Consider the following 23193-nt stretch of genomic DNA (forward strand, 5'->3'; position numbering starts at 1 on the left):
TTCTAAAAATGAGATTTTGATCGCGGATATTCCTTTAAAATGTTTTATACAGAGAACCAATCTATGATGCAAAAATCTAGCCAATCAAATGCATCATAACATGGAAGTTAAATGTAAAATTCCCATTTCCTTCTTCCAGTAAGTATTAGCCAACCCAACAAACTACTATTCCATATTTAGTGACCAATAATGAGCCCTAGTAACCATTCTAGCTGGGCAAGTTGACTTTGCTACCTAGTAGCTAGCCATTGATATATTGTAGCCTCCATTGATTCGTGAATGAGTCCATGTAGCCTTTCCCATTCAACATATCAACTGACCAGTTGACTAATCGAATTAGACACAAACTAGTTATGCTAGTGTAACCGAGTGAAACAGAGTCCTCATGAGTCCTGAGTAGATAGTGAGTTGTTGGTTAAACTCACTCCCCCAGTATGAATACTGTCCACCTGTGCTGATGAAGAGCTATCTTTTCATCAGCGTAGCTGGTTAAAACTGTGTCTGTCCCACGAGAGAGCTGGGTTCGAAACCCCCCATCCTGGACACGCCAAAACACCTGCAATCCCAAGTAAATGCTACAAAAACGTGTTTGATATGTTAGGCTGCAAGAAAACAGATTGACCCATCAATAATTTGAATTATAATTAAAGAAAACATTACATTTTCTAAAATAATTTGTAGGCATAATACGACAAAACTGAGTGGCTAGTAGAATAGTGGGACTCTGAGGGAATAGAACATTGTGCATCATCTGCACTTAGGCAACATTTTAGGTATTGATTACAATGTGCAGCCCAAGATTCATGGACGAGGAGGAATCCATTACGCCATTTGGAAGGCACAATTTGTATTGATTCCATTTCAGATATGCTACTAACGTTACGGTAACATTCATTAATTGGAGGCTGGGATGGTGCACCAGTTCTCTCCACCTTGCTCTGCAGAAAGGCTGCTGCTGTGGATATAAATAGCCAGCATCTAAACACCTCTGGCATGATGGGTTACTGGACGATGGCCTAATCAATCTTAAGGTAGGATGCACTGAAGATGATGCTCTCTCCCATACAGAGTTACAGTATGTAGAGGATAACTCACCAGACTACCCCATGATCCCATCATAATTAGTTTGCCACTTTTAACTCAGCATATGCTGAGAGGGGCAGTAATGACAGCATAACCAGAGACCCACTGGAGATGCTCCAGTTACAACCCCCCCCCCACACACACACACACTGCTTGTCCCATGCCCAATCCAAGAATGACTATTTGATATTAAACTGTCTCCCATTAAGTTTTATAGGCCTGATATCACTCTCCATCATCCATTCCTCCTCCCATGCTACTTATGAGCACAACATACCACTATAAATGCTAGTACATCCATTGCCTAACCAGCCTCCCAAAAGATGCTGGCCCAGGCCAGGCTTAAAATGACCATGTCATCCTGTTCAGACACACACAACTGAGCCAGGCTTCTTCTAGGCTATAACATAGTAGCTACTATGCAGTAGAGTAGTACTATGCTGTTTGCTCTGTGTCTTGAGGACATTAACATTACAAATGAAGGTAGTACGCTTGGTAGCCATCTAGATAACTAGTAGATCATGTTTGCTACAGTAACATTACATACTGTAACGTTAGCTATCTTAGCCAAGCTACTGTATCACATTAGCTACAGTACAGTAGCTAGCTAGCGTTAGCCTAGATGCTCAAACCTAGCTAACTAAGCATTTGACAGCTAGCATGGCATACCTAGCTAAAGTGACCATGGCTGTCCTTATCAGAGACACTGCCCTGGACATATATCTCTGGTCAGTAACAGCAGGTTACAGCTGGGTTACAGCTAGCTAGCTAGGCTAATAACCTTAGCTTCTTGACCCACCTCCTGCTCAACATCCCCCTGCTCCGACACCCCCATCTCACTGGGCAGCTCGGCCAGATCCGTGACCCGAATGAGTCCATCGTGGAGGAAGATCGTCTCTTCCTTCACAGAGAGCCACTGGGACGAGTCCCCCGGCCCGGAGCCCATCTCTCTCTCTCTCTCCTCCGGGGAAAAGAACGTGACGAGAGGGGTCGCACATTAATAAATGTCTAACTCCGAAATGACAGAAACGCCCTTGCCAGCCGGTCACTTAGCCAAACGACATTCTGATGACTCAGATGACTCAGATGTCCGAAAAGATGGTCTTCTGGGTGGCCGGCTCTCTTCTGAGTGTAGCTGGTGCTGTTGACAGGCTAGCAAGCTAGGCTAGGCTAACTTAGCTTAGCTCGTCAACCCAGCTATCTTCTGGGTGTAGCTGGTGCTGTTGACAGGCTGGCTAGCTAGGCTAGGCTAACTTAGCTACCGCGAGCTCGTCAACCGTCTTTCATCAGAGTGGGCGTGACACCGTCTGTAAACTCGTTTGAACACTATAGTTTGGTTCGTGACTGTCTTTCCCAGCTGGAGACGGTGGGTGAGAGGCAGCAAATGGAGTTGGAAATGGTTTAAAGACGAGTCCAAGATGGTCCAACCCTGTTTCTCAGTGGCTGGATGAGATAATAGAAACCCCACAGCTGTCAGTGAGACGCCATGTTTCCAAGGCCTGTTCCCGGCATACAGTGCGCTTCACAGCAGCCTGCCTGTCAAATTAATGTGAAATAATTGAGAAATAGCACGAGTTTAAAGGTTCACTGCGTTATTTTTTTGTTATCATACAACCAACATACAGCACGTTTTTATACATTTATTTATTTATCTTTCTCAAATCTATTATGTGTGTCCTACTCACTGGTCGGTACAGGTACAGTATGGGCGCCTCCTTGTGAATATTTTAGGGATGCCCTTGTGAATATTTTAGGGATGCTCTCTTGGCCTACAAAATGCAGACACCCAAGAATATACAGTACTGTATAAGCAAACAAATACGCTTTTTATTTTTCATATATTCCATTTCTTTATTGTTGGAATTAAGAAGTATGGATACACCAGGTCAGTGTAATTATATTAAATAGAAATAATAGATTTACTCAATCAAAATACAATATTTTCACGTTCAAAACTCAACTATTGTATTTTTAGTTTGCTATTCTTCACTTTGCCTTCAGAACTAGATTATTAGATTGTCTTAGTAACTTGTTTTAGAAAGGAGATGCTCTTGTGAGTTCTGGCAAGTACAGTATACAGTAGGCCTAGTAGGCCTACAGTGACTTTTCCTACGTTAAATGCAACTATTGTAAGTTGCTTTGGATAAAAGTGTATGTTACAGTTACCCTCTGACTGTCAGTCCACCTGCCTAACTAAGCTACCACTGTTTGCTGCGTGTACTTTGACACAAAAATAAATGCAAATGATATATTGCACCTTAAAATCTGTATTAGCCTATTATGTCATGTTTTCTGAGCTGTGAGCTAATATCAAGCAGAGAGATATGACTTTCTTTTTCGGGCAACAATCCTCAGACATTGCTTGTAGAGGTGAAAAGGAGTTCCTCTTTTTGAGTCTTTGTTTGTAGTACTCTGTGCCTTGATTCTTCCTTTCTCTCCTATGTTCGTCAGGGCTTGAAGTAGATCAGTAGCTTTAGAAAAGCTACAGCTACAGCAAGGGTTAAAGAAAGATATTTCAGTAAAACCATGAGTTATACATATAATGTAATAATGAAATGTAACCTTATAAAATATATAAATCACTTGCATATCAAAAGGGCTGGTACAGTGTTCAAACATACAGTAACATGTCAAGTCTAACCTGTTTCTTTTGTGACAGTTTTCCACACTTGGCGATTTAAAGCAGGAAAGAGACACAAATTCCACCAGTAGGGATTTGAAAATGCTGTGCATCTTAAAGTGTCTCATCTGATCAGCCAGCCTGCATAAATTATGGGAGTGGACAGAAAACTAGTCAGAGTGAGTACTGTGTGTGTGTGTGTGTGTGTGTGTGTGTGTGTGTGTGTGTGTGTGTGTGTGTAATAAACTGTGGTAACCTACTGTACACAACATGTTTATCTCAATTCATCAGTATATCTCAAATGTAATGTTAAGACCAGGTCTGGTGGAGTTCTAGTGTAGTGTAGCGTGTCTTACCTCTGGGTACAATCACAATGGTACACAGTCTTTATTTCCATGTTCTGAAGATCATATTTCTTCTTCAGGGGGGGGATTTTGTATTTACATTCATCCAAATGCTTGAGTGTTCCACAAAGAAGTACATCATCTGCTGTACCAAGAACAAACAGAAAATTCATGACTTCACAATATAAATGACTAAAATCAAGTCTGTTTACTTGATTCTATCCATTAGCAAAAAGGCTATTTCCATACTACTGCTTTCTTGTAAAGATAGGAGCCAGACATTTCATTTGGATGATGCTAAGTTGTTGTGATTGTAGGAGCCCAGGTATGAGCTGGGTCAGGAAAGGGCTGACCTGCCCCTAACGCCATAGCTGCAGCAGCTGCAAATGTCATTTCATTCCTGTCATCACATGTTATATGATGTAATATGAGCCTTTTCAGACCCCGTGCCTTTTCTTACTATCATGCCTAAAAATGTTTTCCTCAGACAGATTTCCCTCAAAGGTTCAAGCCTTACATTTGTCAATGAAATGTGGTTTCAGAAGTCTCACAGAAATGAGGACTTTATTTGATTTGCCGTTCAACAGTGCTCCATAATGAAAGCAGCAAACCTTTTGAATCCACATGCTATGGATTGCATGATGCATTTTGATTGGTTAACGGCTGGCGTTAACCAATCATGCAGGCTGATAGCTGACCAGAAAAGAGTTGCATACAGTAGCTTCTATTAAAGTTTAAGTTTACTATTTTGGACCTTAGACCCTATTCACGGTCTGTCTACCACCTGACACAGAGACCATAATTTCACAGGTTGTTCTAGTACTGAGCTTGCTACAGTGTTTCTACAGACTCTCACCGGTCTATAAAGTCAATGGGACAATCGTAAATGTACGATAAAATGACGATAAATGTGCTTTTCAGAGATGGAAAAAGGACATAAGCTTTCCCCTGGCTCAAGCCATGCTAAGCACGTAAAAATATTCAGATTGCGATACATTTCACAAGAGAGCATACTTAGATACTTGCTTCCCGTCTCGGAAAAGCACATTTATTGTAGTTTTACCAACGCATTTACAATTTCCCCATTGTACTTCCATTGTAGCCCAGTGAGAGCCTGCAGAAAAACAGCAACAAGCTAAGTATTGGAACGATCAGTTAAATTATGGTCTCTATAGTACAGTATGTGTCAGGTTCATGGTAGCCAGATAGGGAACTTATCCTTTAAGACACACTGACTCTACCTGGCATGATAGACTCCTCTGCCTTGATGTCGGTCTTCACCCAGGTTGAAGACAAGTTCCTTTGTTGGAGAGGATCGCCACCCTCAGTGGGGGAAGCAGTTTGTGATAGAGGCTTGGTCCAGGGGTTTGTGGAGGGGAAAGTCTCAAAGAAGGCTGATAAGTTCATCTCAGTTGGCGGTATTGTTGTGTTATTTGAGGGTATGATACTTTGAGTTTGTGCTCCGGTCTTCTGGAATGGTAAAACCGCGTTAGTTGATGAGGTGGTTGGTAATTTGTGAGTTTTCTCCTCCCAACATGCTTTGCGGCGTTTCCCTTCCCGGGGCAGTTGAAAGGTGTCCCCTCTTGGGAGGGCCTTGTGTCCGCATTGGAGATGTTTCTTCGGAGCCTTTGTCAGTTTATGCCCTTCTGGGGTTCTAGTTGTGGTCATTAAAGTTGTGGTTGCCTGTGGTTGAGATGTGGCCTTCAAAGTTGCAAGAGCTTTTCTCACTGCTGTTGATGTCTTCTTCTGTGGTTGTGTGGTTGCCCGTAGTCGTGTCTGTGAAGGATATGCTCTTGATTCAGTCCTAGGCCTCTTCTTCTGCTTGATTGCTTTTGTCTTTTTGTCTAGCTCTGTGGTTGTGTTTCTATTAGAAGCGATCGTCAGTGTTGTGTGTGGGTGTTTCTGTGCTTGTGATGCATGCCTCTGTATTAGTGATGCATTTGTCTGCATTGAGGGTGCGGTTGTCCGCGCTGTAGATGTAGTCGTACGTGCTCGGGGTGTGTTTATTTGAGTTGGGGCCGTTTTTCTGCCCATTTTGCATCCTTTCCGATTTTTTAGTTTAAGCTGGAAAGTGTCTCCCCTAGGTGAGTCTCTAAGGACGCAGCGTCCAGAGGGAGCCGAGGGCTTTGGTCGACCTTTAGGGGGTTTCATTTCTGAGCTGGGTGAAGGTGTTACTGGTAAACGGTGTCTTCCAGCGCCGGCTGACTTGTGAGGATCACCGTGTTTACCCGTAACGCGGGTGATGTTGAACACCGAGGGTTTTTGGAAGACGGCATACGGGGCCACCTCGGATACCTTGCACCTACGCAGAAAGTAAACAAATTAGACAACCTGGGTCTGCCAAGAAATAGAACAAGCTTTCATAAGCTAGTGCCACAGTTTCTCTGTGTTTTCACAACTTCGTAAATATTGATGTTTTTGGAAATGTTTATGTAGGAAGCAGGAACGTTTGCCGTTTCTATTTTGGGTCATATATTCTGTCATTGCATACAGTAATACCACAATACCTCCATACTGTATGTTTATTTTGTTAAACATACAGTGTCACAGTGTAAGTTCAATGGTACACAGAAATGTATGTCATGTTAATTTAATATATTTATTTCCAGATGTACACCTGTACCCTCAATGGCCATTATACAGTACATCCTTCATCCTCTACGATTTCATAACAGATTTGCTTCTAAGAAGCTTGTGGGTGCGACAGCCAACCATGCCCAAGGATACTGTACAGAGATACAAACTGTATGCCAACATAATCATTTATCTCTCAGCGAGGAAAGGGCAATTGTTCACGACCTGACAGTGTCATCTTTGTGGAAACAGGGTGTGGTGCTGTTGCTTCAGGGAACTGAGAAGGAACCGGCCGAGCAGACATGTCATCACAAGCTTCTTAGTGGAAACTAGCTGCTGCTATCTTTATTGCCTATCATACTGGGGGCCCTAACTGGCACTCTTAAAAATGTACTTAGGGCATACATTTTAGGAAAAATGGTGACATCTGCACAGTTTGGAATTTTCCTCAGGGGGAAGGAAGGTGTGTGAATATTTTAATGATTTAGCTAAGGTGTCATTCTCAGGCCATTCAATATTTCACTATAGGCCTGCATAAGGGCATTGATTGATTGATTGATTGATTGATGTGCTATGTGGCTGAGACCAGTTCAATTAATAGCTCTGATTGTCACATCTCACATTGATATCAACAAATGTACTGTATCAGCCATTGTGACATGACAATGTCAATAAATATATGAAATTATTATGAAAAAAATAAATATATGAAATTATATGCATTTGAGAGAAGGTCATGACTGTTAATGACAACGACAAACTATTTCGGAGTCAATGACACCTCCAATAACATTGAGAGTTTTTGTGTTGTTCATATAAGGGATTAAGCACACACCGAGTTCCATACAAATCACATACATGGACACACACACACACACACATACACACACACATTACATTACAGTCATTTAGCAGACACTTTTGTCCAAAGCAACTTACAATAACGCACGCACACACACACACACACACACACACACACACACACACACACACAACCTAATCGTTATCAAATACAATTCTACTGGGTAACTCACGTTCCCCACCAATACAGCTCAATGCAGTGCCGCCTCTCTGTGAGCCTAAAACAGGGCACTCTGAGAATGTTGAAGAAGCTGTAACCAACCATATTGGAGATGGTATCATTCACAAGCAGAAGGCACCGTCGAAACCTGAGGGGAGGAATACAATTACTTTGGCATAGTCTCTTTTCAGAACTTGACTTGATCAATATTGGATCTGCCGTGGGTCTGCCTGGCACTCAGGGGTGAAGGAATGAGTAGATGAAACGTGCATCTTTCTGCCGTCTATAACAACTCGGAGATGAGAGCCGGCAGAGCTGAGAGCTCTCTTGAATCTCTAAGGATTTTACTTGAATGCTGAATAAAAAAAGTCTTCCTAGACTGTTAAACAAATATTGTGATCACGTCAACATGGCTTATGGAACTCAACCAAACATTCCTGAAATGAAAACACGCTTGAGTGGGCAGGTGTGCTTAGAGCAACTGATATTTGTTTTTAGAATATTTTTTAATACAAAGTACACAGTGAACCTGTGGTCCCCCACCGATGATGTCATCACCATGTAGCGTTGTTGAACGCGTAGGTGATAAGGGCTTTTCTGGTTGAGATTTATTTATAGAGCCAGCATATTAGGGCCATCATATTTTTGTCTGTTCCCAAATGTCAGCATTTATCATGTCAGTAGTGAATTAAAATATCAGTGATTAAAATAGGTAATATAAAAAAAAATCAAGCGATATAACTTTCTGTAGGACAAAAAGTACATAAGACAATGTAAAAAAAAACTAAAAGGCTATGCAATAAGATGGTAAGATAATCTACTGTTCATCTGGTCTATGCCTCCCTCTGCTGTCAATATAGTGTTACTGCGCCATATGGGTCTGCCCAATGCATTCTATACTACAGGGTCCAACTAAGAGTAAGCACAAAAAGAGCAACTAAACACCTCAAGCTCTGGATTCTGTGGATTTAGAAAGTAGTCAGCCTCCTGAGTAGACTATAGTTTTACTGAGACACCAAGCATAATGTATTTATGTACAAAGCAAAATGTACTTGGCAATGGGAAAAAAATAATTGTGGAGATTGCCCCCACCCATCTGGTATATGTGCCAGACGCACGAATGTACAGCGGTCGATCTACCCCTGCCTTCATCGTTGCCGTGGGACAATTATAAAAAAGTAATTTCTCCTCGAACTTGCCAGACACAACTTCAGTTGTAGATATTTTGCCCATGCCAGTCAGAGATGAGAGGAGACAGTTATGAGAAGCTTGGAGAGTTTTAATTTTGCTGCTGCCAAGAGTTTCCCTCGCGGGGATAGGAATCATCCTCAGAGTGCCTCGCTGGTACGTTCTGACTCACCTTCGGTCACAGTCACAATGTGAGACCGTATAGAAGTTGGTGTTGAACACTCCGTAGTTCACTCTGAAAGCAGGAATGATGTTTATGCAGTGGTCATGCTCACGGCAGCAACGGTCTGCTCGCTCAAACATTCCTGTTGGAGGAACATAGAGAGAGAATAATCCGCTCTTCGGATTCATTCAATCTTGTACTGTAATCTACTCTTGACTGAGTCTACGGGGCCTCTACCTGACACGCCCCCAATCTTCCTAAGTGTTCAGACTGATAGAACCACCATGAGACATGCTTTACTGATCTACAGTATAAATCCCAAACTTGATACCCAATGTAGCCAAAGGGTTCCATTTTACGCGCATGATTTTACGCACGAGTCTCTCTAGTTAACATTCGGTCGTTCAAGAAAAAAAAACAACAACACTGAAATGTATCGTATGTAGTGATATTATAGCTTATGATCACTCACCTAGATGTTCATAATCAATAGCGTTGCTTCCAGTGCCACACCACAGTGTGCCAGGAAATACCAAAGCGCGTTTCCTACGGGATTTTATTTCCAAATGTCGATGGTGCCCAGACTCAGACTGGTCACTTTCTGTAAAGTTCAGTCCATCTGAGGGATGTAGTGTGCACGGGCCGTGCGGAGTCAACAGAATGTTGATATTAAAAAATGAGATTTCCGCATTGCTCTCAAAGGGTGCTTCGTCGCAAAGTGATAAATAGGTCCCGGTGACGACTGGATCGTTGTCAATTACGCACTTTACAAGCTGCTTGTTCTCCGACGACCAAATGGTCAAATATAATAGTAATGAATAGCTCCCGTCCTGCGCATTTCCTAAGAATGTGAGGCGCGTGTGTCCCACTCCAATGGAGGTTGTCTTGTGGCAAAAGTGAGAGCTCTTCGTATCCGATTCTGTTAAAATCCTTACAGCAAGTATATTTGACAAACTGATCAAATACAAGGCAAAGATAACATGTGAAAGACTTCTGTTTCGCATCTCAGAACGCGAGGCAAAGGTCAAGTGAGTCAATCGACTAAGTAGCTTAGCAAAAACCTACGAATTTAAATAGCCAAATTGGGACCAAATTACTGTTCAAATTAGTCTCGGAAAATGTCTGAGGATATAAGCACTCTTGTCTATAACTGTACTCTTGTCTAATAACATGTATCACTGATGGAAGACCCCGGACTCAAGAAAAATATAGTTTGGCTGTAGTTTGTGCGTGAAGTCAAATGAAGTTTGAGAGAAATATGACACTTTAACGCGGGGTACAGTAGGTGACTACACGCCTCTACAAACCCCAAAGGGCATATTGTGTGTGTGTGTGTGTGTGTGTGTGTGTGTGTGTGTGTGTGCGCCTGCTGGGTTTATACTGTATAATAACTACCCTGTTCATACAGGCAACACCACTTCAATTTTAGAAATTACCCACATTTCGTTCTATGGATTTCCCCCCTCCGCAAAATCATAATATTCCTTATTGTGCCGGGAGGAGGTGCCTATTGCAAACAAATAGTATACATCTTGCAATACTGAAATAGCCTACATTTGGCATCAATGAGAGGTAGAATACAGTGCTGAAAGATAGGATACCATGCACACAAAAAAACACATCAGACTTGATTGATCTATGAACATGTGTTTTTTCTTACAAACTTGCCACAAGGCACCATGAAGGGAAATTATTTTAATTAGGCCTACAATGGTTTGTGGGGCATGTTGCATCAAATCCCTGGTTGCACACAAGAGATAACCAGCTCCCATATTTGACAGTTTCCATGGGCTTTTATTGTTCTGTGTAAACTCATTGTAAAATCTTTACATGCAAATCCATTTGCAAACATACATGTATAACTTATCTTATCTCCAGTGCATGCACTAGCTATTTACAAATACATATATAAGGTCAACAAATCATTCCATTAAATAGACAGCTATGATTCCAGGATCAAAGATACTGATCAAAAATAATCCAACTAATGAGGATGAGGGATCTGGTGATCTACACTGGTTGATCTGGTGATCTACACTGGTTGATCTGGTGAGCTACACTGGTTGATCTGGTGAGCTACACTGGTTGATCAGGTGATCTACACTGGTTGATCTGGTGATCTACACTGGTTGATCTGGTGATCTACACTGGTTGATCTGGTGATCTACACTGGTTTCCAGAACAGGTAGAAAACCAGTGGAACAAGTGCATAATGCAACAAATAGATGTCTAGCTTGCAGCCACTGGCAGAGTGGATATACTGTACTTCACTGTACTGCACTGTACAGATAGGAACTCTGGCAAATGCCTGTGTAAATGAGGAGATGCTCTCGGTGAACATGCCTCCCCCAAAAGCATGAGAGCACTCTCCATATAGGTAACATGTGAGAATTCATTGACAAAATCCTTTGTCTACATTGTCTAATCGAACATCATTTGGCCTACAAGTCATCTGCTCTCATCCCTGCCACCACAGGGATGCCCTGAAGAAAGACCAAAGTATGCATGTTGCTACATCACTTAATAAAAAAACATGACCAATCTGGATATTCATGCAGCATAGATACACTTGTGTTGTGGACTTAGTGTAAAAAGGGATTTAGGTACACATTAAGGGGGGGAATTGTAAACATGAAATAGCTTTTGGGCTTAAAAAGTCAATGTACAGTATATATATATATATATATATATATATATATATATATATATATATATCATTAATCACAAGACAATCTCATGCATAGATTTTCATTTTGGGCAACTTGCAAACAGTTGTATTAACGGAAGTCATTCCATTGTATATGGTGTGCTTTCCTTGAATCATGGTAATTGGTCACCAGCCATACACCAAGCTTTTGAATGATTGGTGCAGCAAAAAGGGGTGTGGCAGAATGGGAGGAGTCTGTGTTTCCAGAGAGGGGTATGTACAGCAGGAGCGGAGGCGGGGCCTGTGTGACTGCGAGGCACAGAGAACAGGGGTCACGAGCACGGTGCATGCAAAGCAGCCCCTACTGATGACCGAGCCTATCAGCATCGTCGTCTTATTAAGTGCGTCTCAAGTATGAACCAGAGATCTGGTCACGTGCTTTCAATACAAAACAGGTTTGCAGTAGAAAACCTCTGAAGTCTCAACACTAACATGAATGTGTGTAGAAGTACATCTGCCATAAGGGAAAGAAAACGAGTTCTCTCCTCTCAAATGTAAACATTAAAGACGTAAAAGTAAAATAAATTAACTGGAAGATACATTTTTCTGTCCAGTCTTTCACATCACAAGTTCACAATTTTCCTACAACCTCTAATATCACAACTTGAATAATTATACAAAAACATGAATCAATCTATCATATGTGCTATTCTTTAAATTTTTTAAAGTGATCTTCAACTTAATAATTAACAATACACAAAGATTGTGTTGGCTCGCAATTTTATTTTGTAACTGATGAGATGATAAAATGCTTACTCTTGCCTTAAGTCTGTCAAAATTTGTGAATTATCATGTTCTATCTCGTAGTCCAGATTATTTAAACCTCTATTCTAACATAAACAACGCAGCAGTGTGTAAACATTTCCTCCTGACAATGTTCATTAATAAACTTTGGGCACAGTTGAAGTATCTTGAAAGTGCTGTGCGTCCTGTTTTTATGTCTGTGGTTTTGCATGCTCATACAAGTCGTAATAAATCAAGGATTACAATCTGCAAATCTAATGAGTGTAACAGTGTAACTCAGACTGCTGTTTAAAGATCACAGAATGTCATAATCTATTGCTATTTCTTGATCTGTGCCAGTGCATTCCAAAATTGAGTTATGCCAAGTTCAACAGGTACAGTAACACCACTGACAGACTTGATCAGCTCAGTGAAAGTGAACACTATAGCCTACCACTTCAATGGTGCTTTTTTTGTTTCTTTTACAGATTTGACCTTACATTGATAAATGCTTAAATTGTTGTTTTTTAAGTATCGACGTAAAGTAATGTATCTATTAAGGGACACCCAGGGGCAGATAAGTCTCAGTTAAGTGAGAGATACGAGAAGGGGGGGGGGGCTGACACTTGGGAGAACAGGGGAGGATGGAGGGCAGGTTGCATGTGTCTGGTGCAGTAGAGGGCAGTTAGGAGCAGCAGGGGGTGATGGGACATTTCTACAGGATTTGAAGGTACAGCGGAAGGGAGGGTTGAGAGGAGACGGGGTCAAAGCGCGGGGGAGAGGCCTTAGCTCATGCAGTTTAAGGGCTAGTCACTGGAGATGTGATTCCCATTCAACAGCGTGTGCCAGCGCTCGATCTTCTTGTCCTTGTTCTTCAGGCACTCGTACCAATGCTTCAGACGCTCCCCTTTGGCAGTGATGCCTAGCTGGCACCCGCCTACAGGAGACAGAGAGGGTCAGGTCAAGGGTCAGGGGAGAATTCAAATAGTTCACCAGAGATCCACTTCACGAGATCTTGCGCAGATCCTTCACAGGACTTACCAATGTAATCATTGGATTTCCCAATATCATAGTCCCACACAGAGATGTCTAAAGTCTTCTTGGCCAGTTCGGCATGTTTGATCTCATAACCAAATTCCTGTAACGCAAGAAATGAATCCTCATTGTCTACCATTTCCTCTGAGAATTAATGAAAATGACCCTATGTTTTTGTTGTTTACAGGTGGAAAAGCGCTATATAAGTGCAGTCCATTTAAGTAAGTGCAGTACAAATGTATTGACACAGACTCCATAATTGTATCTGATTTGTAATGCAAAGGAATGACTGACCTCGTTGAACTCTGGGTTTAGGGTCTTCTTCTTGATCTGGGTCTTGTTCTTGGCCTTCTTTCCCATGTCAGGTCTCAGGCAGCTGAAGACACAAGGAGAATCAAACCTTTATGCTGTCATCCTACATTTAGGGCTTTTAACCCCCCCCTCCCCCCTCTCCTGAGCGGTAGCAATGCTGCTATGGACCGACTCCTTTTCATTTATATTCCTCTGAACTGACAGTTTAAAATAAATCCATGTAAACAGTGGAAAAACATAACTAATACTTGCGAAATACAAGTAAATAATACTTTTTAAAAACTGAAAGATGAGAGTGAAACTCACTTTTTTAGATATTTTTCAGGCATTTCTGCTTTATTAGGACAGGACACGGACAGACAGGAAAGGCGGGAGAGAGAGAGAGAGAGAGAGAGAGGGGAAGACATGCAGCAAAGGGCGTGGGCCGGATTCGAACCCACGCCACTGCGGTAAGGACTAGCCTTTACATGGTACGCGCCCCAACCCATTGAGCTACCGGGGTGCCCCACTGAAACTCACATTTTGACAAACGGGTCGGAGTAGCCGTTGGCGTCCATGGCGGCCAGGTGCACGCAGCGGACCACGCCCACAATGAGGCGGCTCTGCTGGGTGCTGTACATGAGGGAGATCAGGATCCGGCCGCGCTCCTCCGCCTCAGAGCCATCCTTCCCCGGCTAGGGGGGCGGGGGGGGAGGGGGACAATAGATTCGATTGTCCGTCAACAATTGTGTGTGTGTGTGTGTATGTGTTTGTGTCTGTGTTTTTTGCTTCCCTCTGGAATATGTAGCGGTGGGACCTATGCCCACCCTCCCACTGCTCTCTGTGAAGCGCATTGTGTTGCCTCTGTGTATGAAATGCGCTATATAAATAAAGTTTGATTTGATTTGTGTGTGTGTGTGTGTGTGTGTGTGTGTGTGTGTGTGTGTGTGTGTGTGTGTGTGTGTGCGCGCGTTATTGTAAGTTGTTGAACACGATGATCTGTAATTTCATAGAAAATCTACTTGGCCCAATGTGGCGCATTACCTCATCCTCGTAGAGCGAAATGCCCCTGGCTCCTCCAGCTGTAGCGCCCTTCTTCGTCTGCGGGAACGGAGACAATGACAGCGAAGATCAATCACCGAACCAAAACAGATGGTGTCATCTGGCGTGTGTACAGTGTGCTGATTTACTCACAGGGACCACTCTCTCTAGACAAATGCTGAAATTTTTCTTCTGGTTCATCTTCAGTTTCTTCAGCGCCACTCTGGTTTCCCCGATAAACTCGTTATGTCCAAACTTGTCCTCGTCACACACGGAGAGCCTGTACGTCCGACCGAGACAGACGGTCAGTCATCAAGAATCATGTAAGACAAAGTAAAAGCTGTGGTCAAAAGGGAAAATAAGCCCCCCCCCACACTATTTTTAGGTTGTTGTTGTTTTTATACTGTTGTTGTTTTTTGTCATGCAGTGTTGTCTGTTATACGCTCCTATGCAATGATGGCACCGAATTTCTGGTTAACACTGTGTGGTGTCGTACTCTGTATAAAATGAAGTTAAAAAACCCCAATAAAACTATTAAAAATAATAATAATTAAAAAATAAGGAAAAATACGACTAAAAGACTGCTGGATTGCATTATTGCATGGTACTGTTTGAATGGGCTTCCCAGCCAGAGGGGTGAACCTGAGGGTCTTGCGCTGCATGTCCTCGTCTGTGAGTCCGTGGTAGACCAGGGTCTCGTTCCAGGTAGGGTTGCGGGTGTTTCGCAGGGTCTTGGTGCGTAGTTTGTTGGACTGTAGGACAAGAGAACCAAGAAAGATACATCATCATTCATCATTTATGCCACAAGATGGCAGACTTGAACCTGTTTTAAACAAGCTAAAAACACTATTATTCCCTTTTGGAACACGGATAGACGACTAAATAGAACTCATTCATATAGCCTACTGTACGCTAACTTCAAACTATGTGTCGGGGGGAAAAAAGTGGATTGCATCACCTTACTGGCCCCTGGCAGAAGATGGAGCTTCACATAGGGGTCGGCTAGTCCGTTTGAGTCCATGGGCTTCAGTCCCTGGGGAGAGAGACACAGACTCAGCCGAGACAACTGGGATTCTCTCTACAGGCTGTAAAACCCAACTGCGGAGGCAGTAGCTTTTACACACTGAAGTCACTTGAGCGTTATGGTGTGTTGGGGCAGCAGCAGTCTTGGGGGAGTACCTTGCCTCGGACGATGGTGCAGTGGAGGCTGTTGTTTTCTTGCTCGTAAAGCAGGGTGAACTCCAGAGCCCCCAGCGTGGCTGGAACAGACCCATGTTAGTCACCCAACCAGGCTACAGGAAGCATGCCTTCACTAGGACACAGAGACTAGCAGTGGACGCCGTGAGAAATAAGGTGTGAACGGGGCTTGTGGGAAGCATGTCCTTTGGGAGAAATGGACGGATTATCAGAAATGATTGAGACAATCTTCATTATGGCAGTGAGCAGACCAGGAACCAAAGATCAGGAAAATATGAACGACGGGTAGAGAAACCATACTAACGACATGTTGAAATTTGAGTACATGCTTGTATGAAACACACACTGCAGGAAATGAGGATCTCATGAAACCACAGAAGAAGAACAAGGAGACAAGACACATCTCTGAGGAATACGTTCAAGAAACGAGGCATCGGGTAAAGAGACCAAAATACCACACTAAACCCACAAAGGGGCGATGAGATCATTTTGCACGAATATTTCATTTTTAAACCTTGTAGTACATTGACTACCTACTTTAAATGCAAGTATTGTAAGTCGCTTTGGATAAAAGCGTCCGCTAAATGACTGTAATATACTGTATACCTCTGATGATATTCAATATGTATTGTCTACATTAATGGTGCGTTCGTTTATAACTGGGAGGTGGCAAATTGCGACTTGCTACTAGGAATGATTAAATAAAACGCCGCATGAACTCACACTTCCTCGTCGCAAATTCGGATATGTTTCTCAGCCCCCAGTTGCCGGCTGACGTCAATATCATATCATATCATCATTCGCTATAGCTCGAATGCACACAGGTCGGAGGTAGGTATTTTGCCACTTGCGACTTGTCACCTCCGACCACAAACGAACGCACCATAAGATCCCAACAGCTCCAAACAGCATAATGCTGAGTGAGGCTGGAGAGGTAACCTCCATGGTGCAGCGGCCCTGTTCTCTGAAACCTCTCCCAGCCCAACTGACCCCGCCCGGTCTCACTGCAGGCATCACACAAAACACACACACCGAGCGGGGAAAACAGAACATCACTTTGGGCAAGAAAATACAATCTAATCGAATGTAATCTTTCCAGTAGAATCAACATTTATCATCTACAATACCTCGATACAGACACGCGCCTATGAGATGCAACCTATAAGGAACAGAACTTTGCTCAGCCCACAGACCAAACCAGGCCATGTAGGAGAGGATTTAGGAACAACGGAGATCCGGTTAGCACCAGCGGAGGTATTGAGACCGTTCTGCAGCGCAGCACCTGACTGGCCTCACACACATCCGGGTCCAGAGAGAACTGGCACAATAAAGACGATTCTATTTCTGACATTCCCTCTCAAACACCAGGGAGCGGTTTAAACACAGGGGGAATCTAGACGCCATCAACGCTGCCACATCCCGATTCATTTGTCCTGCTCTGAATTCCCAGACCTCCATAAAGTAAATTAACACCCCGTTCCCCTGGGAAAGAAGAGAGGCTGCTTAGCGCTGCCCGGAGGAACACCAACGACTGGCATGACACCATTCTGATCACTAAAGGGGGACATACACAAAAAACATCATTTCATCTCCTCTCCCCCCTTCGCCTCCATGGCTTTGATTCGCACGCTTGGCCTGTACCATTTATCATCTCCAACTAAAGTTCTAAGTCTTCTCCTAGGAAGATACATGTCATTTGTCATTGCATGTAGACAACTTGTTGAGTTACAGTAATGCCAGGCCCACTGACTCAAAAGAAGAAATCAAACATGAAGATGGATGGCAACTAAGCCAGATTTAGACTCACAAACAGGAACTCTGAACATTTAGAATAGCTATAGTGGGGAAGGATATTTCAGGTAAAAATAAAATAAAATAAAATAAAATAAAATAAAATAAAATAAAATAAAATAAAATAAAATAAAATAAAATAAAATAAAATAAAATAAAATAAAATAAAATAAAATAAAATAAAATAAAATAAAATAAAATAAAATAAAATAAAATAAAATAAAATAAAATAAAATAAAATAAAATAAAATAAAATAAAATAAAATATACATGGCAGGCCAGTGGAGCTACTCAACTTACTGGACTCATCAGAGTCGTAGCTGTTGGCCTCGTCATCGTCCTCGGCTGGAGGGGCTTGGTGTCGGGTCGGAGGGGGGTTTTGGGCAGCAGGCTGTCTCCTCTCCTCCCGCACTGCAGGAGGCGCCCTCTGCTCTGCTGGAGCTACACTAGCGGAGTAGCCACCAGCCTCTGCCTCCACCGGAGCTGCAAAAACACGCATGTTTGTTGAGCAACAGTTTGAAGCCTACACAGTCAGAACAGATACAATCAATGTCCAAAATACGTAGAGCCGTCAAATGACAGGTTAAAGGTCGGGTAGGTAATTTGGCTCTGAAACACTTTTTGTTATATTTTCTTCAATGCTCTTTACAGCCCTTCTGTGGCAGTTGCAGGACTGTAATAAGTATGTCCAATCATTTCGAGGTACCACCTTGAAATGATTAGATGGCCTACCTGCCTGTCAACCTACCTACCTGCCTAGCGAGTGTCATTTGTTTCCCCCCAGTTTGAAGGAGTGGCTTTGGAGGGAGGCCTGAAGTAAGGGGCGGGGATTTTGTCAGTTAGATTTTCAAAATCTAGCCTATCCTTCTTGTTGTGTTTTTTTTTCCAAAATCGCCTACTCCACCTTTAATATTATTCTTTTGCATTCTTCCAATATAAGAGAATGCCGTGTTGACCTCATTTACAATAAACCCTTTGCAAGTTGTGCACACCACATTTTAAAATAATTCATAAACAATGGACAGGGTTGCCCAAAATGAGGTGTACAGTATGTCCAGGTTCACCCTCACCCTGCTGGGCCATGGTGGCTGATGACCCTGGTGGAGGTCTGGAGCTCTGGACGGGCACTGTCTTCTTCAGAACCACGGGGCTCTGGGCCCCTCCCTCGGTGTAACCAGGACCAGCCCCGCCCGCGCCAATGGATGGTTTAGGGGCCACAGGTGGGTAGCCAGAGCGCCCCTGCTGTGGCTCTGGTCCCACAAGCCAAGCATGGACAGACACACACACACACACACACACACACACACACACACACACACACACACACACACAGGTGCATCATTTCCAGTCTACACTGCAGTGGAATCAGTTATAGTCCTACTCCCTAGTCTCTATCCTTTTGATGTTACAGCTTTTTCATTGCAAAGGCATTGACCTACATACAGTACAATAAGCTGTGGCAGGCAACCTTGATCCTTTTATGTAGTCTGTTTTTCTTCCTTCTGTCTTCAGTGGGGAACATCATATACAGTAGTAGCGGTAATTACACTGTGAGTGGGAGCCCTGTGACCTCCGATGCCAGGACCATTGATATATGTTGCTTAATGGTCCGGTATTGAAGAATCAATGGCCAGAGAGCACAATAGATGCTGGAAATGAATTGCAGATCAAACTCAACATTTATTCAGTATAACAGCATATGGATCCGGGTCAGTCCCAGAGAAACGCCTTGGCAGTCAACGTTACCTGATCAGACAACATGGTGTTCAGTTTGTCTCACCTTTATAGTCGGTGGTCTATACCTATACATAGTTTCAGTCCAGTGGCTAGAGTTCTCTCCAACTATGACCTTATACCTCAGTGGGCAGTGAGCTTCTTATGGATGTACAATTAATGTCCTCCAGACACCTGACCACAACCAGCTAAGGCATGTATATGTTCTTGTGCGGAGAATAGCTTAGGCACTGGAGACAGAAAAACCTCTTATCACCCATGAGGCCCCAGTGTTATTGTAGGGCTAGTGGGTATTGTGAGGAATGTTAGACCTAGGGTGGCTTAGGCGGGCGTTACATGTGGGGTGGGGGGGTTTCTGGCGCGATGGGTTTTGAGAGAAAGAGTGAATGGACACGCGCCATCAAACACGAGGAAATGGAATGGAAGGAATGGAAGGAAATGTCTTCGTCAAGACATTTTGCGGAAAAAGACTCTGAAAGAGGAGTTTCGCCTTTCAACGTCACAAACTTTTATTATGTACCTACGCCTTTTAACACCTCAGAACATCGGCACCCAGGAGCGGGCTGGCCTATCGGAGCGGCGGTACCGTATCGTACCGAACCTGGACCGCGGTACCGTACCGGCGGGTTCTGAATGAGCCGGTCCAGGAGGAACAAGATCGAGCTGCCTAGTGGTGAGCGGGCTTAACCGACCCCCCTAGATAGGATAGTTTCTACTCACCCAGGTAATCTAGCTCCCGTCTCTTCCCACTTGATACAACACGTAGGGAGAGGCACTCACATACAGCCTTGCTAGGCCTTTAGGATTTAATATCACAAGCCGAGACCGGCATAATGGCGTGACACCCAGCATGCACTTTTCCTAGCTGTGTACCCTATTCTAGGCACTGGAGCACTTTGTGGGCACTCCCATTTAAAGAAGTAGAGGGAGCTTTGATGCCACAGGAACAAGCAATGGCAGGTTGTGGTTGTGCAAGGACTTTAGATACGCTGCTCTGGTTAACTTTGAACCCTGGCCTCATCTCTAACCATCTAGGCACTCACATCAGGCCGAAGTCGCATTCAAATATAGATTAGAATAGAATATACTTTATTGTCCCCTCAGGAAAATTTGTCTTAGACTCGTCCAAGACAAATGTGTCCATGATAAGACCCATGAGCCTTTGCTCCTACCTCTGGCCTGGGCCTGGGCTGCTGTCTCTGCTGCTGCTGCGCTGGGCTCGGGGGCCGGAGGGCCCTTGGGGTCCGGGGCCTTCTGGGAACTGGTTTCTCTGGATTTAGATATGGGCATGGGCGACGGCAGGAACTGCTTGGGGAAGCCTTTGAAGAACCAGGCGCCAGAGCGTTTCCACACCTAAAGGGAAAAGAAAAATCCAAAAACACACGTCTGTAAACTTCTATATTGGAAATTCCTCCTGCTCCCCCCCCCCCCCCCCCCTTGTAAATACTGGCTATGCCTCGCTGGCTCACTATGAAGCGTGTGCTACACAGCCTGTTACAGTACAGCTCCTCACCTCTCGCTGTTCGCTGCAGATCTTGCAGAGCCACACTGAGCGCGGCCGGCTGTTGCTCTGCACTCCGCACTTGGTGCACATGTGCTGCAGGAGAGGGGAGAAGAACGGAGATTTACACGCAGTCTTTGCCCCCCCCCCTCCATGCAGTTTTTGCCCCCCCCCCCCCCTTCCATGCAGTCTTTGGCCCCCTCCCCCCTCCTTTCCATGCAGTCTTTGGGGTCCCCCCCCCTTTTCCATGCAGTCTTTGGGGTCCCCCCCTTTTCCATGCAGTCTTTGGCCCCCTCCCTCCCCCTTTTCCATGCAGTCTTTGGGGTCACGCCCCCTCCTTTCCATGCAGTCTTTGGGGTCACCCCCCCCCCCTCTCCATGCAGTCTTTGGGGTCCCCCCGCCCCTCCTTTCCATGCAGTCTTTGGCCACCCCCCCCCCTCCTTTCCATGCAGTCTTTGGCCACCCCCCCCCCCCTCCTTTCCATGCAGTCTTTGCCCCCCCCCCCTCCCTCCCTCCCTCCGCAATCTTTGAGTAGTGTGAGCTATTCCGGAGATGGAGACACGTCATACCTTTTTGCAGTCCTCGCACACCACCGAGCTGACCCCCGGGACCCCCAGCTGCTCCCCACACAGCAGGCAGCGGGAGACGCCGTCGCCGCACACCGTCTTCTTCATGTCATCCAGGCGGTTCACCAGGCGCCTGGCGGGGGACAAGGGGACAGAGCAACGTCTCACGCTGTCCTTCGCTAATGCCGGTCCGGTCGTTACAGCCGGGCGGGGTCGCTCGTCTGAACGTCTAACAGCCTGTGGGCACGGTAGGCGCTCGTCTTTTCATTTTTGTGACATGAGACCCTGTGGATTTATTATTTTAGAATTTTGCGGGAAATATTGTGGTGGAAAGGGAAGTGACGCGGTTTGCGTGTCATGATATAAGGAAGACAAAAAACACATAAACGAAAGACTACCGGTATTTACCTGCATTGAAGCCATCTTCCAGAAAGTAGCTACAATCTTCCAATCCAGTCTGCGCAACGCGCTTTTATCATCATTTTCCCCCCATCATTACATCAACTGAGTGCGGGATTGTGGGAAGTGTGGTTCTTAAAACGCAGTGCCAATTTTATCACGACCAGAGGGGGCGCCAAAGTGCCGAGTTATCTCATGTCGCTTTAAATGAGACTAGCGGTTTACTGCAGAAACGGCACATTCGCCCATGCTGTCCCACGTTCTCACCCGATTCTCTCCTGCTCCATGGCCTCCATCTTCTCAGCCCGAGCGATCACATTGTTGATGATCTCCTTCTCCTCGTCCGTCAGGTCCGGGCCGGGACCAGGGCCCGGCTGCATGGTCCAGTTGCCCCTGACAAAGACAAAGGGTTCAACCGTATGGGGGACGAAGGACTGCTGACCTCAACATGCATTTAACTGACTGGGTGCGGTCACGCACGTAGAGCACATACATGCAAACGAAAAAAAACAACCAGTCGATACAGAGGGAGAAGGAACGTGGGGAGAAATGACCGAACGGTTGAGCGCACGTCGTGCAAAACACACCCGTCTTTAATTGTGCTCTTAAACAAGCGCACAACCTCACGGTCATACACAAATGAAACCACATGCAGCTTCACACACTACTGCAATCTAAATCAAATGTAAATCCAATCACACGACACGACGGTAGATCTACACACTGCAGGGAGGGGATATGAGATAAGAGCGTTCATACTCACTGCTCCTTATCGCTGGGACACAGAGCAGAGATTGGAGGGAGGGAGGAAGAAAAGGAGAGCAGCTAGAGGTTAGTGTCTGGAGAGACATGGAGGGGTTACTAACGCCGTACAGCAGCTGCGCTCGGCGATTACGGCACGGTGCTCAGTTTTACCCAGCCTGCCCGGCGATTACGGCACAGTGCTCAGTTTTACCCAGCGTACCCTGGTGTGCCGCCACCCGTGCTTACTTGGCATGCATGCTCCTCTGCCTGTCATTGGTCACCCAGCGGTCCGAGCTTCCGCCAATCACGGTGTCCGTCATAGCCGCGGCACTGATGCACTCTGCAAGTGGACACAGACACACACATACGCAAACACACACACACACACACAAACACACGCACACACACACACACAGATATAAACTCAGGATGAGGGAGTAGATATTTGCATGCAACCTTCATCGTCTTGTT

General features: G+C 44.6%; 3 protein-coding genes across 3 annotated transcripts in view; all 3 read right to left on the minus strand.

Moving 5' to 3' along the window:
* hectd4 (HECT domain E3 ubiquitin protein ligase 4) overlaps positions 1 to 2029 on the minus strand; it is a gene marked incomplete at both ends in the record, with an annotated part of 55865 nt that extends 53836 nt beyond the window's left edge. Inside the window, one exon of the mRNA XM_084457528.1 lies at positions 1883 to 2029. Coding sequence (XP_084313654.1) covers positions 1883 to 2029 — 147 coding nt within the window. The remainder of the gene's footprint in view (positions 1 to 1882) is intronic.
* A 3672-nt stretch (positions 2030 to 5701) lies between these two features.
* On the minus strand, positions 5702 to 12027 carry LOC311324809 (phospholipase A2 isozymes PA3A/PA3B/PA5-like; the record flags this gene model as incomplete). Its single annotated transcript, XM_084457403.1, has 6 exons — positions 5702 to 5793; positions 6276 to 6349; positions 7656 to 7790; positions 9003 to 9135; positions 9466 to 9612; positions 12006 to 12027. 6 exons carry the CDS (start codon positions 12025 to 12027, stop codon positions 5702 to 5704), a joined length of 603 nt encoding a protein of 200 aa, XP_084313529.1.
* Positions 12028 to 13229: 1202 nt separating this feature from the next.
* Positions 13230 to 23042, minus strand: rph3ab (rabphilin 3A homolog (mouse), b; the record flags this gene model as incomplete). Its single annotated transcript, XM_084457276.1, has 17 exons — positions 13230 to 13360; positions 13465 to 13561; positions 13753 to 13834; positions 14290 to 14444; positions 14794 to 14850; positions 14944 to 15070; positions 15433 to 15542; positions 15749 to 15823; positions 15970 to 16049; positions 18079 to 18261; positions 18849 to 19028; positions 20685 to 20865; positions 21026 to 21109; positions 21583 to 21712; positions 22246 to 22371; positions 22742 to 22753; positions 22969 to 23042. 17 exons carry the CDS (start codon positions 23040 to 23042, stop codon positions 13230 to 13232), a joined length of 1884 nt encoding a protein of 627 aa, XP_084313402.1.
* Between the last annotated feature and the right edge of the window lie 151 nt (positions 23043 to 23193).

Source organism: Borostomias antarcticus (genome assembly GCF_949987555.1).
Source record: "Borostomias antarcticus genome assembly, chromosome: 23".
NCBI lineage: Eukaryota > Metazoa > Chordata > Actinopteri > Stomiiformes > Stomiidae > Borostomias > Borostomias antarcticus.